This window comes from Hemibagrus wyckioides, linkage group LG05 (genome assembly GCF_019097595.1).
Source record: "Hemibagrus wyckioides isolate EC202008001 linkage group LG05, SWU_Hwy_1.0, whole genome shotgun sequence".
Classification (NCBI taxonomy): Eukaryota; Metazoa; Chordata; class Actinopteri; order Siluriformes; family Bagridae; genus Hemibagrus; species Hemibagrus wyckioides.
In genome coordinates this window covers 16,369,024-16,388,600 of record NC_080714.1, presented here as the reverse complement: position 1 = coordinate 16,388,600, position 19,577 = coordinate 16,369,024, and the positions used below count along the sequence as shown (strand labels likewise).

Below are 19,577 nucleotides of genomic sequence, written 5' to 3'. Positions count from 1 at the left end.
AAATATATATATATATATATATATATATATATATATATATATATATATATATATATATATATATATATATATATTAAATGCATATATAATATATATATATATATTTATATATATATATATATATATATATATATATATACAAAGATGCAGATGATATATAGATATATATATATATATATCATTTGCATTTTTGTATAGGGTGGAGGGGGTTTAGCAAATTTGTGCATGCGTGGATGTGTATCCCTGTGTGTGTGTCTGTGTCTCTGTCTGTGAGCATATGTGTATGTGCATGGTCATAATCTGCACTTTGAGCCCTCCTATCTTGCGACAAATTCAATAAGACAGTGTGAAACCTTGGTTGCCACGGCAACACCACTCTCGACTCCGGTTCGCTGCACCCTCCCACATCCGTTACTCGGTAACCGTTACCAAGCAACCCTCCCCTCTCTTGCTCTCTTCCATTTCTCTGTCTCTTCCTCCAGTCTGAAATGATTAGGAGAGATTGACAGCATAGGGACGAGAGAGGAGGGCCGGATAGAGTAACAGAAGGAGAGGTAAAAAAGTAGAAACAGAAGAAGGTGGGAGGAAGGGTGTGAGAAAAAAATTAGCACAGGTAATTATAGTCAATGGTTGCAAACTCAAGAAATATGGATGATGGAAATGTAGAGAGATGAATTGTAAATGTTTGGAAATAAATAGGAAGGGACAAGAGAAAGTGTAGAAACCAAAGCCCTTGTATTTTTATGTTGTATTAGTATTCTACAGTAACATTTGACATGATATTAATTAAATCTAGGGGTTTAATATGCTGTTTTGAGAAACCTAGCTCTATAAATAATATGCTGTTAATCTGTGGTGTGAAATAACATTTTTCATGTAAACTTTGTAAAGGGGAACTTTAACTAGAAGCCAACTAGACAGGTGAAGACTGAAAAAGACTGGGGATTTTTTTTTTTGGTCTAATCTTTACCTGTCCAGTTTCTGTCCAGAGCCTGTACCCATGATAGATAGCCTGAGATACCTGTTCTTGGCTGATGTTGTCTTCTGCAGGTGTAGCTCATCCACACAAGGTTTGATGTGTTGGGCATGCTAATATACCTTTCTGGCCGTTTTCCTTTGACCTCTATCATCAGCAAGGTGTTTCCACCCACAGAACTGTCACTCACAGGATGTTTTTGGTTTTTTGGCACCATTCTCTTGATTGTTGAGTATGAAAATCACAGGAGATCAGCAGTTCCCAACTGGAACCAATATCCATGCCATGGTTTAATTTATAGAGATCACAGTTTTTCTTCATTCTGATGTAAGATCAGTGAACATTAACTGAAGCTATTGACTGCAGTACTTTATTCATTATGCCTCTGGTGCATGATTGGGTGATTTGATAACTTCATAAATCAGCAGGTGTAAAGCTAGATTAAAGTGGACATTTTATAGTAACCTCATAAGAATTAAACATGAATAGAAATTGAATTAGATTAGATGATGAATCGTTTTTGAACGATATTTTTGAACGATGTTTTTGAACGATGTTTTTGAACGTTTTGGAATTTTAAGAATGTATTTTTGGCTAAAAACCTCATCTTTACAACTCCTAAAATTTCTTGAAATGGACAGATGTGATGTCAGTAAAAGAAAATCACAAGATCATGAACATCCGAGCAAAAAATCAGACAACAAAAGATCCAAAGCAGGAAGTGTTCTGTATTTAAAGTGCATGGGTGGCAGCAAGGCCAAAACCCTGTGTGACCCAGTGTGATATGTTTGGAGCAACATAAAAACACAGTAAGTCAGTGTTCTTAAAAAGCATTAGAAAACAAGCCATGAAAACCTGGACGCAAAACTGAGTCAAATGTTTCAAGAGGGGGTTGCAAAGCAAAGCAAAATTTTACTTGAAGTTAATGTTCTTGACATCTCAGTGGGTATGTGAGGCAAATCATTTATACTGAAAGATTTGGCGGAAAAAATGGTTGGGAGCCCCTCTGGCCCTTCTTCTTCTTCTTCTTCTTCTTCTTCTTCTTCTTCTACTTCTTCTTCTTCTTCTTCTTCTTCTTTTCTCCATGGAGAGAGAAGTTGCTACATCAGCACAACCTTTTCATTTTAAGGGCATCTATATTTTTCTTGTATGATAAAGGAGAGGTAAATTTGTATTGCTGTAGGGTTTAAAACCCTTGAAAGACAGTCTGTTATTTCTTGGGTAAGTACTTCATTACAGATTGTGAGTGCTCCCATAGACTATTGCATAAAATGCTAATCCATTAGATACACTGTATATCAGGATTGATTATACATCATGTCCATCATTAATATGAAAAAAGAAGTCATTTTGGAAAAGGGGATCTGACAAATTAATAAATGTAAATGTTGTTCATTTGTATATATATATATACAATAATAAACTAAGCAAATAACCAAAAAGGTGGTTCATGCAGAATATAATGAATTATACAGTTCACCCAGAACAAGGATGAAAGATGGAGGTTGGCGCGTCCTCTCCACCATTGTTATAATGAGAAAGCGAGTGTGAGGAGGAGAGCCAGTGATTTTGCTTGTGTCCCTGCTGGGAGGGATATGCGGTCTGAGTGTGCTTCATTGGTTTAAGTGCACTGGCACAAGGCCACTGAAAATGGATTAATTAATTTGTGTATGTGGCTTTTTTTTGGGAGTAGCATTGGAAAAAGAAAGTGCTCAGACTAGCATGTGGTTCAACTATGACTCCGGGTGACTCAGATGATGACTGATCTTCCCTACAAGGTAAGGATTATAATAAGCTGGACCACTGGGAGCTTTTCAGACTTACTGTTAATTATGTGAGTGAGCAAACCATTCTGAAAGGACTTTTTAAAGGGTGCAAACCGTAAACATTTATTGCCCAAATTTGCAAAAGGAAAATGTTGTCATTCCTGAACTTTGGGGTAGGTAGATAGATGGATGGATGGATGGATGGATGGATGGATGGATGGATGGATGGATGGATGGATGGATGGATGGATGGATGGATGGATGGATGGATGGATAGATAAGGGCATGATAGCTTAGTGGGTTGTGGGTTGAATTATAACCTCTACTCTATGTGCATGCAGGTCGCATGTTCTCTCTGTGCTTCAGGGGTTGTTGGGTACCTCTGGGTACTCCAGTTTCTTTCCCCAGTCTAAAGCGTGCCCCAGGTACACTGGGATGTATAGCTGAGGGTAAAATGTAGATCCCTTTTGTAGAATGTATGACCCTTTTAACTTGTCCCTCTGTAACTCTCTGCACAGCCCTGTTTTTGAGCCACAGCTTTTTTCTCCCATAGATAGATAGATAGATAGATAGATAGATAGATAGATAGATAGATAGATAGATAGATAGATAGATAGAACCTTCATAAAAAGGAAACAGTCTTTAAATCATAGGTACTATACAATTACAGACTGTAACTTAATCACAAAACACATTATTATTATGCTTTACTGCTTTATACTTCTGACCTCATAACCGCTTTCCTGCTGTTGTATTTTATAAGGAACAAGAAAAACAGTAAAGAGTTTTATAGTAAAAGGGGTGTGTGATTTGTGGCAAGATGAAAAATGCCGAGGTCACACAGGACTGGCGTGGTTCATAAAACTAAAGGAGTATAAAAGGACTAGCATGAGCATATGGAGGGGATTCAGAGCCGTAGTGAAACGCACCATCATTAGTAAAATGAGACGTAATGCAATACATAGACTATACTGCTTGTCATTAGTTACATGCAGAAAGTGTAACAAGGTAAGAAAAATGAATAACATAACTAAAATAAAATAACATAACTAGAGTGAAATGTTTTTTAAGTCACCTTAACACGTTTTTGTAGTAATTCTGAAATCTTGATGAGTACAGATTTACCAGTCAGTGCGGTAATATGACAAAAAAAGAAAAGGTCATCCCTTTATATAGAAGCTGACGTAAATGCAGTGCAGTTAGGAATTATATTCACTTCTCGCACAAGGTCAGTGTTTCATTCATGACAGGAAATGCAGTGATGCTTTTGCTTCTTTTAGTATATAATGTTTTCTGTAGGCCACCATTAAAAAACAATATAGTTTAGGTATTTTCTTCACTTTTGAGTGTGCCTATGCATTTTGCACCGGCATGAAATCCTGTATAAGAAAATGCATGAAAGTAATTGTCAGAAAAGAAAATATATGGCCAAAGGTAGGTGGACGCCTGACCATCACAATCATATGTGTATCTTCTTCAATCTGTTGTCACATACTTGTCTTCAGCGTCTTTTTATGCATTAAGATTTCCCTTCACTGGAGCTAAAAGGCCCAAACATGTTTCATCATGACAATGACCCTGTGTGAAGTGCGATCAATAAAGACATGGTTCGTCAAGGTCGATGTTGGAGAACTCGAGCGGCCTGCACGGAGCCCTGTCCTCAACCTCACTGTACACCTTTGAGATGAACCGGAGCACTGACCTCCTCTTCGGACATCAGTGCCTTACTAATGTTCTCATGGCTAAAGAAAAAAATGACCACAGCCACTGTGGAAAGGCTTTCTTTCCAGCACAGCAGAGGATAGTGTAACAGCAAAATGGAGACCATACTCTGGGTTTTGGGGGGAATGGGTACAAATAGGTGTGACAATTAGGTGTCCACATACTCTTTTTACACTTAAAAATTGTAGAATATGCAGCAAATGCGAAAGGCTTCTAGACTTTAACACACAGTCATTTTTGACGGGTTTAACAGAACGAATCAATGAGTCGAATCATTTTACTGAACTCACTTAGTGATTCATAAAAAGAATCATTTTGCACATCACTATTGATATGAGTGCTGTGTCACGCCGAACGCGCGCGAGCCACATTTATTTATTTATTTTTTAACGCGTCGAGGATTTAAAGGCGGGAGCGCGCGCGCTGGAGAGAGAGAGAGAGAGAGAGAGAGACGAGCCAGAAATGGAGAGAGAGGCGCTTTGACGTTTCCCCTCAGCTCTCTGGCAGGAGTTCAGCTCACAAACCCTGCCTTTTATTCCCGCGCTGTAATGGACGCCGGAGACAAATGAATGCATTATAGCGGTTTAAGTCGGCTAAGCGATTTTTAGCAGCAATGTGGTGCATCAACTGCGCGTCGGATAAGACTCCCGCTATCCTCAATAACAAGCTTGTTTACTGGTAAGATCCCTATGTTGTTACAGCTGTTTATTTTTGGTTAATTCTGTTTATTTTGGAATTTGGCTCGAGGTCCAAGGTTCTAATTGTAATCCTACGGTTTGGCATCAGCTGAAGTGGTGTAATAGCAGCTGGAGGAAAAAATAAAAGGACACAGCGTCACGGTGATGTTAGTGCACACACTGCAAAACAAGTGCGCGTGAGTCTGTTGTTTTCTCTTCCAGTGTTACCGACACCACAGGAGAGGATGACCAGCATTTCAGCGTTGATGTGAGATGCGTGTTCTACTGCGTTGTATATGTTAGTCTGATGGAGTATGGTCTGTGCTGTCACTCAGACTCAAACTGTGGAAGCGGCTCGCGCACAGATGTGCACTGGAAGAGCTGCACGCTGTCAACATATCACTCGAGCATGAGGAATCCGTGCAACATGACATTTCAATCCCACTGTAAAACCCTTTTGCGCAGTGAACAGAATGCACTAAGGCAACTGTGGCATGGGGGGGGGCTCGGACAGGTGTGAAAACATCAGTGCCATGTTAGATGTTAGGTTAGTACAGAAATGATGTGGTCAGAATGATAATACGCATAATCATGATTTACTAGTGCTCCATATTGACCAGTTGGATTGAACGCACAGGCGTCTAATTTAATGCTGTGGTATATATGGTGGTGCAGGGGGTAGTTTCGCCGTCTTAGAGGTCCAGGATCCCCGGTTCCATCCTGAGCTCGGGTTAATGTCAGGGTTCTGCACATTCTTCCTGTGTCTGTGTGGAGTCTCTGGTTTCCTTCAAAAAACAACCGTGCATGCAGATGTGCAAAGCCCTTGAGTATGAACGAGTGTCTGAATGTGACACACGGGTCCAATCACCCTGCCTCTCGCCCCGAGTCCACTGCGATCCTGGCTAGGATAAAGCCATGATCATGAATTTCAAATTGAAGATTTTCAGTCTTCATTCAGGTCTGTGTGCACAAAAGCATCTGGTTTCTTTCTTTATTCAGCAGTAACAGCAATGCTTGAACTAGCACTGTAATAGTGACATGCTGTAAAAAACTTGAATTACAGTATAATCCTTCTAGGCTGTGAAGTGGTGATGTGTCTATCAGTGCATGTGAGACACCCATGTGTCCACGTGCTGGACTGTTATATGTTATATACTGCTCCTTTTTTGTGGACTGTCTCTCTGGTCCATCTGGATTTACATAAACACAGTAGGTGTTAAATTAGCACTGTTGGTGTTAATCCAACGCTGTAGGTGTTAATCCAGCATGTTATTTCAAGTGCTGCAGATTTGGCAGGGTGTATTTTAATCTCAACATAATTGCAGCTCTGCAATGTGCACAAACACTGTTTTGTAAATATACTTGACATCACTGACAATGTACAGTCTAAATTCTGATATGCTGTCAAAATATTGGGTTTGTAGCCGTGTTCAGAAAACAGGATCTTTACACTGGACGATGAAGCAATGCCACTCGGTGCACACTGCGAAGAATGACGTAGCACAGGTATGGAATATACTGGAATATAGTCAGATTTATCTAGTCTTCCTGTTATATATGATTAGACTTAACAAACTGTATGATTTTGCCTTTGAAATAGTCACAGTAGACAAATTATTCTCATATCAAGATTTCTTGCATGAAAGAAGCAAAATTATTAACCAGTAGAATCAGCTAAAACAAGCTGAATATTATACTTGACTTATAACAATCTCATAATAAGAAATATTACCTTTGACCACATTTGAAATATTTACACTTGCTAAAATATCATTTTTACAGTGTTTTATTCCCATTCTATCTGAAACACCAGAGTTGCTGTTTATTTTATATTAAGTTTGATAACAGTGCCAGCAGTCATCGTACAAAAAAAAAAGAATGAAAAATTTTTCATTTTCCGTAGCACTTATCTTACACTGGGTTGCATGGAACCTGGAGCCTGTACCAGGGGACTCGGACCACAAGGTGCGATTAGCTCTGAGCAGCAATGGATTAGTCCAGTGATGTATAACAGTATTGAAATCAGTAATATCTCAGAAATGTGTACTTTGATGTAATTTAACTGTGTGGTTTTGCCATAAGCCATGTAACTTATGAAATTCTAAAAGTATTGTAATATTCCCCAAAAACCAAAATCTCATGAAGGCGATCACATCCTGCAGTCACGGCATGTTTGAGGAGTCTCTAAAGAGTGTAGATGGCCTGAGTGTTATCCCATCATTTCCTTTACGGTCTTCACCGTGAGCTCATTAGAAGGAAAATCAAGTTCATCGAAGAAGATCTTGCAAGCTGATTAAATGCTCTGTTACGATGACAGCTGGTTATTAAATCTCACTTTATATTCATGTATGCTGGAATATCATGCACTTTGTAGTGTTCTGCAGTCTGGTAGAAAATGTAGAATTCTTTAATGTTGTCTTTTAAACAGTTTTAAATCAGTTAAGAGTACACTTACATATCCAACACACCCTTAAAGCACCTTTAAAGAACTTTTTTTTATGTGTATAAATGATGATATTAACCTAGAATTAAATGAAATGTTCTACAGACGTTGGGTTTATTAGGGGGAAAAAAGTGGAAGCCCAATCATACAGTACTTTCTAGATGTGAGGGAGTCCTGCAGATATAATATTACACACACCCTGTGAAACTAAATCCTATTCAATTAGGGTTTTTTCCCCCACTCACGTATGACTTCACCTCTCGACAGTTTATAGTGGTGGAGAACATGTCTGCTGCCTGTTACAGTGTAGACGAGACGTGTCATTTTCCTAATATTTGTATGCAGATGCTGTGCTGTTGTGCAGTGTTTTTGTAACATTGTTGTCTGTTTTATAACTTCGCAGTTGAAGCACGCTGTGTTGGAATGCAAATGCTATAGCACTGCCTGCACTAAGGACGAATAAGGAGGGATGAGCACTGAGCATACCCATACTGGAGTGTTTCTCCCTCTCCCTCTCTCGTCTTCCTAGCAGGGGGCCGTCGGATTCCGAAAGACTTTTCCGTGTGATCAAACAGCAGATGACGTTCCGTTTCTCTTTTACAGGCCGTACTGAATTAGCGAGCTTGTCAGGCAGAGTGGGCTGTAGGGATTGAAGGTTATGTTTCAGGCTTTTGCAGACATTGTTCACTTGAGAGGTGTATCCTGCAACTTTAGAAGCAATTTATGAGCTAGCGTGTCATATTTATAACGCACCCTGCTTTACCGAAGTGATTTGTTGACGGTAAAAACATAAGATTGTATGATGGCACCTTATCCATGGATGATGCAAAGGGATTTCATGACTTTCATGCTGGATTTGTGATAATTAATTAAATCAAGTGTCACTCCCCACTCTGTATAAACCTGATCAGAAATGATTTTAGTGAATGATCCTGTTAAGACAGCTAATTAACCGATGGACTGAGCGCCTTCTTTTCCTGGTCACTGCTTAGCAACTGTTACTATCTGCTATTACATCATCTGTGCTTTTAGCACTTAGGCCAGCATTTTCCATGGAGTTATATTGGATTTTCAATATAATTCCATTAAAACGTGTGACGGGAGAACCCATAAAAGCAACCCCTTATACTCTGATAGAGTATATCTGCCCACTGCCTATATGTAACAAAAGGCCTATACTGTAAATGTGATGTCTGTGATTCCCCTCATCATCAGCTGAACACTGACACTATAACAGAAGACACTTCTATACCTGTATGTTCCATTTACATCAATAATCACAGTGTAATATGGTTTGCTTGGCGGAGACTAGCCTTTAATACTGCCCTCTACGCATTATCTGTGCACTAATTCAATCACCTAGATGTAGGAAGTAATCTAGAGCAGCTCAGGCTAGGAACAGTTTAGCTATCATCCTTCTGAAGTCATTTATGTTGTAGTTGGCGGAGGCATTTATTAAACAGTATCTTGCAAATCAGAGAGTATATCATACCATGCAAACAGCTGAGGGATGAGGCTCTTGCTTAATGACAGCAGTAGTTTGGTGGTGCGGGGGTTTAGCCTTCCTCATGATTTACTATTTAAAAAAAAAAAAAGTAATCCTCCTGAATCATCCAGATGGAAAATAAGCATTTCCACCATTTCAGGTTTAAGGGGAGGGGGGGGTACTAATTTTATCAGCTGTGCAGTGAGGATCGTGAAACCTATGCTGGATGGTGGATTTTTAGATGAAAGTGCTTGTATGTGCAGTAAGCATACTTAATACCTACGTAATGTATGCAGGGGAAGTGGTGGCTCAGTGGTTAAGGAGCTGGGTCGCTGATTACAAGATCAAGGTTCAAGCCTCTGAAGTGTCAAGCTACTGTTTCTGGGCCCCTGAGCAAGCCCTTTAACCACACCTGCTCCAGGGACGCTGCATGATGGCTGAGCCTGTGTTCTGACCACAGCTTCCTAATAAGCTGGGATATGCAGAAGCTCTTTTAAGGCTCTGGGTTGTTAACCGGAAGGTCGGGGTTCAAGCCACAATACATATATCTGCCTTTGTTGGACCCCTGAGCAAAGCACAAGACTTTTTTAGAAGCTTGACACCAAGTAACCAAGCCTGGGTGGAGAATTGGTCAGGTGGAGTTTAAAATCATGATGATCTGGATGATCAGAGTCCACTTAAGGGTGTAACTGTGAAATATTCAGAATCTTTACTAAACTTCATGTTTTCTGGGTAATAGTGTGAAACAGCATGAGAAAGAAAGCCTGTGATTAAGCTCAATGAAGTTAGTGTTCAAGCTCAAAAAAGCCAGAGCCAGTGACGTCTTTACTTCGGTCTACCAAACAGCAGATTTGGTATAATCCTTTTTTAAGATTCAGATTTGAAGAGTGGTGAGTGGCTGAGATCATTAAAACAAAAAAGAAGTATTTTATGGTAGCTTAACTAGATTGCATAGAGCATCTATTTCTTTCTGTCACTCGCTCTTTTCCTTTCCCTCATGTTCTCGCTCTTTCTGGTCCAGATGTGGGCAGCAGGACTGTGGACACACTGCCAAGTCTGTCTGCATGCTCTCAGTGTTGGTTGTAGTCCAATGTCAGACTATCTCTCCGCACAGGACAATGTGGTGATTCAGTGTGCTGCGAAATTTTCAGAGCAGAGCTCCTTGCTGTAATAAAATGTTGCATTTATTTTTATATATATATATATATATATATATATATATATATATATATATATATATATATATATATATTTTTATTTATTTCTTTTTTTTTTGCGTTGTTTGTTTCAGTTGTTTGTTTCAGTAGTTCAGTACTGGAAATTTAATCGTGTGTGTTTTAGCGCCACCATATTGCGTATTACTTCTCTTCATTAAAATGACAAGCAGGAAATAGGCTTTAGTTTCCTCATTTGCATAATGTTAAATGTAATGGACATGCTCTGATGCTCTCACTGCTGCTGTGTAAATACTGAAATGATCTCAGGCATGTGTTTTGCTCTCCCTCTGTCTCTCTCACTCTCTCTCTTTCTCTCTCTCTTTCTCTCTCCCTTTCTCTTTCTCTCTCTTTCTCTCTCTCGCTGCATGAGGCATCCTCCGCTCATTCTGCCTTGGCCACCTGTCTGCTCGTCCTGTGCTCCAGCCAATAACAGCGGTTGACTGGTCCTTGTGTACTTCTATGAGATCACACCCATGTCTCTCCTCCTCATCTTCCTCCTACTTTTCATCATCATATCATATTCATCTGCTCATGTTGCTTTATTTATTCTCCCTTTCTCAATCTTTTTCTCTTTTTTTCCATTTCTGTCTTTGCATATAGACACATTTTTGAAGATTCCTTCCATGGTGAAATGAAGTTTCCTTGCTATTTTTACTGGTCTCTGAGAACCACTGGTGAACTCTTGGGGAAAGTCTGACAGTAGAAAAGTTAAATTTTTACACCTATGCTCTCGTTTATTTACTCTTGTATACTGTATATACCTTCTCACAATAATGCCATTTACATGCAGTTCAACAATCCAGTTAACAAAATAAGGACTCTAGGCTATATTAGGTTTGGGACATGCCGATTAATTACAGCTATTGCCCTGGCTATCTAGTTGGATGAGTTGAATATCTGTCAGTGTCTGCAGCTTTATGAGATACAAAAAGAACTTAACTCTCTATTATACTGTGAATCTTAATATGCTCTCCGACACCCGAGCAGAGCAACGAAACATCTGTGACGTATCTCATCCTCCCTTGTCTGTGATGCAGAACAGATGAAGCCCTCACAAAACGATTGCTTAAATTAAGAAAATAAAACAGCATGTGGTTTATCAGGGCTACTTCGCAATACAAGAATTTAATAGTACTGCTGTTACATAGAGCACATTTGTGTGTAGTATATTATTTAATAACATTAATAATTAGCTTAATTACAGCTGCTAACTTGTAACATTTATTTTTGATTTTGCAGGCTTTCCTGAACTATTTAACAGGTATTGTGGTTGCAGCTACAGCTGACTCATATCCAGCTTCCAAGTGTTTTCTCTGCTATAATGAAGTTACATGTACATGACATGTTTTGGGTGTCTGGCCAAGCCTCCTTCTTTTTCGCCTTAAAGCCACATTCAGAGCTGTTGTCAGTCTGTGATAGTTTGGGGACAGGACAGGACGATGGCATATTCCACACCACATTCACATTCAGCAGGCTGTCTATAGGTGTAGCTGTTTATACAGTAGTTATTCTGTTCATATGTGTGCCTGCTCAGTGGAATACTGGTTACTGAACATCTGTATCCTTTTACATATTTCAAGCTGGTGGTGCGTCACACTGCCAATAAGAAACTGTTTTAAATAGATGACAAAGACTGGATTGAAGGCCTTGACCTAAAATACACAATCCACCTACTCCACTAATGCTCTCTTCATTCCTCAGCTTGTATATTCATATGCTTATTTGTGCCATAAAATGCTGTACTGTACAGAAAAAAGATCCATACCTGCTTTTCGAGAGGGTGTAGACATTACGAAATGGTGAACCGATTGCTCGTCCGCTTTAAGATAAGAGCAATCGACACGTCTGTGTGTCGTCTCTCACTTCTACCTGCAATACATTACGCAGTGTGCAACACCCAGCTTTCTCACTTGGGATAATGTGATTTCACACACACAAGCACATACATACACACACACTTCACACACATAGAAATTCAGCCTCAGATTTAAACACTCTGATGATTCAGACATGTTACAGTACTATTTTAGGAATTAATTAAAAGCATATGATACTCAGCATGATTAAGGAGTTATAATTAAGCATCTCTCTCTCTCTCTCTCTCTCTCTCTCTCTCCATTTCACACACACAATACACATGTAGGCACAAATAGTGCTTTATAATATCCAGTCTAAGGGCAGTAGTTGCATTGATCTGAGGCAAACCTCGCCAACTAACACACATACACAAACCCTTGAGGGTCTCCATTTGTTGCCAGGGTTCCAAGCCCGGCCTCGGAGCACCGTACACTCTCACAAACAAGAAGTAGGTCTGGAAACCTCCACAATCCTGCAATCATCCCAGAGATCACATTCGGTTGCAAGCTTGACCTAGAGTTATTATTATACCATAGTGGATTTTACTATTTTGTATGTATTTTTTTGCAGTTGTTTCTGGGAGCGTAAGCTAAGCTAAGTTACATAACGACAGCATAATTGATTTATCCGTCTGAATCCAGATTAACATTAGTGTGGTTCTATTATAGTGAGTGCAGAAATGTTATGAAATCTAGTATTTAGATGTTAATTCAGGAAGGATCCTCAGGAAGTTATGCCCAAATCTGAGTTTATGATTTAGTTTATGGGTTCACACGGCAGGCTTCATGACCACATGTGCACTCTTTTGATTTACAGGTGGACTTGTAAAAGAACCTTTTTTGTTCACCTAATTTTACAAATGAATACTGGGAATCACAGTTACACAAGCCACATTTTACATTTTATATAACGGTGCATGTGCAATTTTAGTCTTTTTTATAAACCTGACTAAGCACACTTAACACAATAAATGTAAACAAATGTCTCCATTCATCTACCTCCACTTCTTCTTCAACAGCATTAAGTCTGACTCAGTGGAACAGATGCCAAGAAAACAAACTGTGGCAATCTGCAGGGAACAAGCAAATAGTTCCCTCAAGTGTCCATTTTTTTGGCAAGTAATAAAGAACATAAAGAGGCTATAGAGCAGGGCTTCCCAAACAACTCCAAGTGGGGTCACTTGATTTAGCAATGGGGTTGTGAGAAAAAATCACTGTTCTTGTTTCATTTGTTTCATTTTACAAATTAATATTCCAAATATCGGAGACTGAGTTTGTAATATTATTTGAAAATGTTACTGGGAGTCACATTTCATTTAATAGGGTACATGATATTTTAGTCTTTTTTTATGGCAGTAGAAATGCAGCAATAGAAACTGACCGAATTTCCCCATCTGTCTAACTCCACTAAGCAATCTAGTGTTGTATTTCAAATTTGCTATAAAAATTAAAAAAGATCAAATCATTTTGGATATATGAAAATGCAATTCATTCAAATGAAGATGTTTGTCTCAGGTCAGTAAAGCTATCTGAAATATGTCAAAGTACATTAGTCTTCTGAGCTTGTCTCAGTCCGTGTGTGCCATGGTCCCTCTTCAGTAAACTTACGGTCACTCTAAAATCAACATGTTTCTTTTTCTTCGTCCTACTTCCTACCTACTCTTATAAACATGTCACTAGACTCAGCCATTACGCTTCAGCATGCACTGTCTGCTTCTGCTCTCCAGGCTGGTATGCCATTTTTACCCTTGTCTGTAAGTTTGAAGAGGATGAGCTAGCAGATCATCATGCTGTCCAGATATCCTGGCTGTATCAGATAGATACAAGTACAGTCATATCCGTGGTTGCCTTTCCAGCTTGAAATGTATCGAATGAAAAAACAAGTGTGATTTGTTTCTAGTGTCCTGGCATGACACAGCATGCTGCTATTAAAGGCATACCTGACAGGTTCTCTCTTAAAAACACAAAAACAGTCCAATAACCTTTTACGATATAGAATTAACCTCTAATGTAGCATGCATATAAGTTTTTGCCCCCCCCTTCTCTCTCTCTCTCTCTCTCTCTCTCTCTCTCACACACACACACACAGGATTGTTTTTGAAACAGAAGGGATTGATTAAAATATGTGAGCTAAAGTTAGACTCTAGTGAGACAAACACATGCTTTAAGGCTTTCTGGTGGGAAAAGGTATTTATTTGTTATTTCCCTTTATAAGCCAACATTTTTAGAGTTCTCAGAGTCTATTTTTTCTTCAGTAGACCACAGGACATGATCACGGTCTGCTAAATGAGCCAGCAGGGATGTGGGCTAATGATGGTAAAATGAAATGGAAAGAAAAGCACCTGCTGAAGCACTGGAAACAATATTTTCCATGTTGTTGCTAATGAGATTTATTGATTATTTATTGATCCAAATTTAAAGTAATCCACAGATAGTGGTGTTTCGTTCATGAATGAATTCATTCTTTGAATGAATCTTTTAAGTGAATAAATCGTTCTCATTCATTTTCATGTACTGACTCATATTTTTGTGGAAAATGCATGACTACTTTGGCAGATTTATAAAGGCTTCAGTAGGGTGCAGGCTGTGAAGGAGCATGTTATTGGTTAGACCTGTTGAAAGAATACTGAAAAGAAGATTTGATGTTGCGTCTGAAGGAGAGCTGTACTGATTCTCTACAAACATGTGGTTCAGTAAGTAGTCCAGGAAGTAGTTTTTGAACGATGCGATCAAACTGGGGCTTGTTGGTCATGGATGAACTGAACGAAGGAGACACGTAATTTGTTTAATCCAGATGTGTCTTTACTGGATCAACAAGAGCAGACCTTTCAGTAACCATGCTGTAGGACTTCAGCACAAAGCATAATTCTAATTGATGAATATGTAATGATTGATGAGAAGCTTGAACAATGAACTTGACCTCAGCTAAATGATGATTAATGCATATGTCATACTTTCGGGTTTTTGGGGGGTTTTTTTCACTCAGCATTTGACAAAATGACCTGCTGTCCTTTGAAGTGAAAATGGTTATTAAACACCATTTATCAAATCTCATGACGTTTGTAGACATGCAACAGCAACAAGGGTCACTGAACAAATCAGCGAACAAATCTGAATGAAATGTGAACAGAATCAAAAGATTTTAGTGCCTGAGATGAATTGAAATGAGCAGCACTAAACCACAGTGTAAGCTAATAGTGTAACGAATTGCTGAATTGATTAGTCATTATCAAGTTCCCTTTTCGAACCTCGGTATACCTCACTGCACAAACACCCAGCTTAGCACATCAGTTCATTTCATGACCAGAAAAAAAACACGTCTCAAAATAAACGCTTTAATCAAAAGACAGACTCTACTTTTCTTCAACCAAAAAAACTTTCAGACAAAACTCTCAAAGATTTGATTAGTGTCATTACAATAGGTCTGTACTTTATACAGTACATGCTGTCCTAATTTCTCCTGCTTGGTGGAAAAACACTTCTCTACATTTGACTACAGAAAAAAAAGTTCTCTACATTTTACTGTAGAGGGTACACCATAAACAAAATGGTAAACCGGAAAACCGTAGCAGAAACAATAGCTGGTCATACGCTTTCTACCTCTTCTGTGTGATTCATTAGCAGTAAATAATATAGGAGGAAAAGTCACTGCTTATTTGAATGGACTGGAAACTAGTGTGTGTGTGTGTGTGTGTGTGTGTGTGAGTGCAAGCGGGTGGTGAAATAAATGCCTTGTTGTCCTATGCAAATGAGCTGCATGTTTTTCTTCTATGGAGGTCATCCAAAAATGAAATGAGGCACTTTATATTGTATGAGCCAATTCAGGATTTGTGGTCTAATATTCGTGCACACACACTGTGCTGTACTGTGCACAGCGCTCTGACTCCGAGGATTCACTCGGCCTTACAGGCTTTTGAGTTAGTTCAATATACTATTTATTATTTAGCTAACTTCTATCAATTTGGCATCTAATCGCTTATCCATTTGATTTTGTCATCATCTGATATTATTGGATATTGGATATATTAATGGATAGTAACATTAGGAAAACTTTACTAATTATTGTTTTCAATATGAATGTTGTTTTTATTTTATAATAAAGATAGTGTGAATAGTGCAATGATGTTGTGGCTTGTAACACTATATTTGATGAATTTGTTGTCTATTTTTAAAATGTTTAAGTAATGGTGGAGTGGCTGTAAATTACCCCAAATGTCAGGTTTCAGCAATGTCTCCTAGACATACTGATGTGGTATGGAAATAGTGCAAATAACCCTAGTCTACACATTAGGGAAAATTCACATTGTAGTAACATCTTAAGCAGATTCTAAAGCTGTAAAGGGGAATTATTTTTTGGGAAGCTGGAATTCGGATTAGGATATGACTCCATGTCACGTCCGGACACCCCCGCCCTGTGTGGGGCTCGAACCTGGACCTCCGTGGTGGTGCATGAGCCGGCACGCCATGGAGACAGACCCATACACAGGATTCTAAGAAGCACAGCTTTTATTCATGACTTTAACCAGGACAGCGTACATGAAACACTGAACAATAAACAATGACAGGTACACAAGGATCCCTATTTAAAGGGCTACACATTATGGTTAATTGGGAACCGGTGACACAATAGGGTAGGAGAACAATGCTAAAGGCGTGGCACAAAATACACACAAAGAAGCAGGCTTCCAATGTTCACCTGCCAGCGCCCTCTCCAGGCCTGGGAGGGAACTGTCCAGCTGTTCCTGACACTCCACTTGATGTACCTGCTATTTGGGCAGGTATTATGATACTGTAAAATTTTGTGAGTAGATTTTTTTTTTGGGAAATTCAGATGTTAGTTATATCCCACTCATAAACTGACTGTAAAAAAAAGGATTTGAACAAATATATCTTTATTACATTAAAGAGGATCTTTACTACTGCTAATAGTAGTAGTAGTAGTAATAATAATAATAATAATAATAATGTGATTGTTTTTCTAATTACTAAAGTGATCCAGTTCATATTCATTCCTATTTTTTTAAAACAGGAAAAACAGTGAAAAAATTATTTGTAGTATTTTGTAATGGATTCATTTGTATCAGCAAGTGTAACCCACTTATAACAAGATTTATGTAAATAACTTTCCTGATAAAGGTTTCTATACATTATAGGTCGAGTAGTGGGTTAACAACCTGTGTGGTTTCGGCCAGGCTCTCTGGACAGAAACCTCAGCAGCAGTCTGAGCAGCATGTTTAATTAACAGCCGTTCCATTAATCACACAGGATTGTTAATTATAGCTAGCACTGACCGCCTGTGACCTTGTAATATGTTAACTCTCTCTGTCTTTCCCTCCATCTTTACTTGCCTCTACACATATTCTTTTACCCAGTTATGGATTAAGATTAAACAACTGACCAACTGATCAACTGGTAACTGACCTCCTCAGCGCTCTCTCAGTGTAGCCCAAGGCTGCCCTCTCACTGTCTGTCTAAGTCCTTCTTTACTGTTTCACATCTAAGTGAAACTGGGAATAATTCCACGCCTCTGCATTGCAGACCCAGGTTCTGCAGTGAGAATTCCAGCTGAGGTATTTGAGCTGAGATTCGGTGTTTGAGTTAAATTGCGTTGTTGCTGCTGTAGTTTCTGAGCGTGAGGCTCAGTGGGGAAGCACAAAAATGTCCTATTAGAGAACAGCATGAATGAGGGAACCAGAAACACGGCTCTTGGCGTTACTGATGGATATTGTGCTCACTGAAGGTTTGAGATATCTGCATGTTTCTTTAAGTGGGTTTGGTGGGAATTTTGAGTAGTTTAGAGAATTTTTATCTTTTGAGTCTTGTATGAATTTGTAGCGGTCAGACGACGGGTTAATTGAGCTCTTTCATGCACTTACATAATGAATAGTAATTATAAGGGCAACTATTGATTGTTTTGGGTTTCGAATATTCTACTGAATACTGTCCTGAATATTTGAATATTCTATAAAGATGTGTAAGTTATAAAACATGGCAGGGAGCTGTGTTATATGAAAATAATAAATATCAGCCTGGTGTTATGCAGCCCAGTTTACAACTGTTTTATGTGTTTTATGGCTCAATATGGCAATAGGTACACTTTTTAATTTATTAATAAATTATAAGACAAAAATGCCGCTGGTTATGATACCAAGAAACTAAAACATACATAGTACAAAGTGCTGACATCTGAGACATGTTCCAAAAAAATGTTAAATAAACTTCTTACAGAAAGTTTGACTACATCGTATTTTCTTTAAATAAGATGTTACTGGAGACATGATAATGTATTAGAATGAGCAGATTAATATGAACCTGCAGATTGTATAATAGCTGACGCTACATTCAGATTTAAGAAGTCAAAGCCAAGAAAGTCAAGATTTTAATGGCTCATTACATGAAAATCAATTGTAGACTTTAAATCATGTTAAAGACTCTTCTGTTGACCATCATCCCATTACATCTAAATACTTTACTTACACTTATAAAGCATCATTTACAGCACACTGTATATTTAATGTACAGAAATATACACTATATAGAATTTTTATTTGTTACATTCTCACTTAATACATGACCACGTAGTATATTAATAGTAGTTATTAACAGTCATTTACCTAGATTAAAAATATTATTTGCACTTGATATTTTAGCTGCCCAATCGTGTAGGTTGTGCTGGTGGGCCAGGCTAAGTCATGTTTGTATAGACTGCACTAAAAGTTAAATGTCTCCCTAAAACTTTGTATGTGGATTTGTTTCACATTTTTAGGTGGACTGACCTTTAGTGGTATATAAAAACTTGGCAGCTCTGAGAAAATAGACTTTACAGGCACCACATGCATTATGAAGTTGTAGTCTATTGGAAGTCTGAGGATGTTAGAGTTTTAATATATGCATTTGTAACTAGTTTAATTATCTAATTGAAGTTCATTACTTAATTATTTTCATGTCTGTTGTTGGGAGGCATTTGACGTCTGAGCTGGAGTAAGACGTACCCTTAGATATTTCCTGCCAATTCCGACTCCTGACACAGCACTGACTGTGAATCACCATTACCGGATTGACACTGAAGACTGCCAGAACCTCAAAAACATCTTGTTCTAAAATGTTTGTCTCCTGACTTAACAAAAATTCCAAGGCACTGTAGGCTGCTTTTAGACCTGAATAATGCACATGCATATATGGCACACATAATAAAGATTAGGATGTGCTGGCTCCATTGCTATTGAATAAGTTGCCAAATAACGAATGTGAAAGCCATGTTGTTACAATAAACCAGATTTGCCCCTAGACATCACCAGACCCTAGATTTCTTCCTTGCAGATGCTTTGGCTTTATTAAGTTTTTTTTAAGCTTTTAGTTTCAGCAAGTGATATACATGTTCATTTGGTCAGGTGATTGATTGGTTACTGCAGAAAAATCCATGTTTTTCCATTA

General features: G+C 38.5%; 1 protein-coding gene across 9 annotated transcripts in view; it reads left to right on the top strand.

Annotated features, from left to right (window-relative positions):
• Positions 1–19,577, top strand: part of LOC131352864 (IQ motif and SEC7 domain-containing protein 2) — a 92,353-nt gene that overhangs the window by 52,693 nt on the left and 20,083 nt on the right. The window contains exon 1 of one of the 9 annotated variants that reach the window (XM_058389383.1): positions 4,903–5,142. The exons of the other annotated variants lie outside the window; for them this stretch is intronic. Within the exon in view, the coding sequence (XP_058245366.1) occupies positions 5,078–5,142 (65 nt within the window). The 5' untranslated portion in view covers positions 4,903–5,077. Of the gene's footprint in view, positions 1–4,902; positions 5,143–19,577 lie in introns of those variants that run through there. 9 annotated transcript variants of the gene reach the window in all.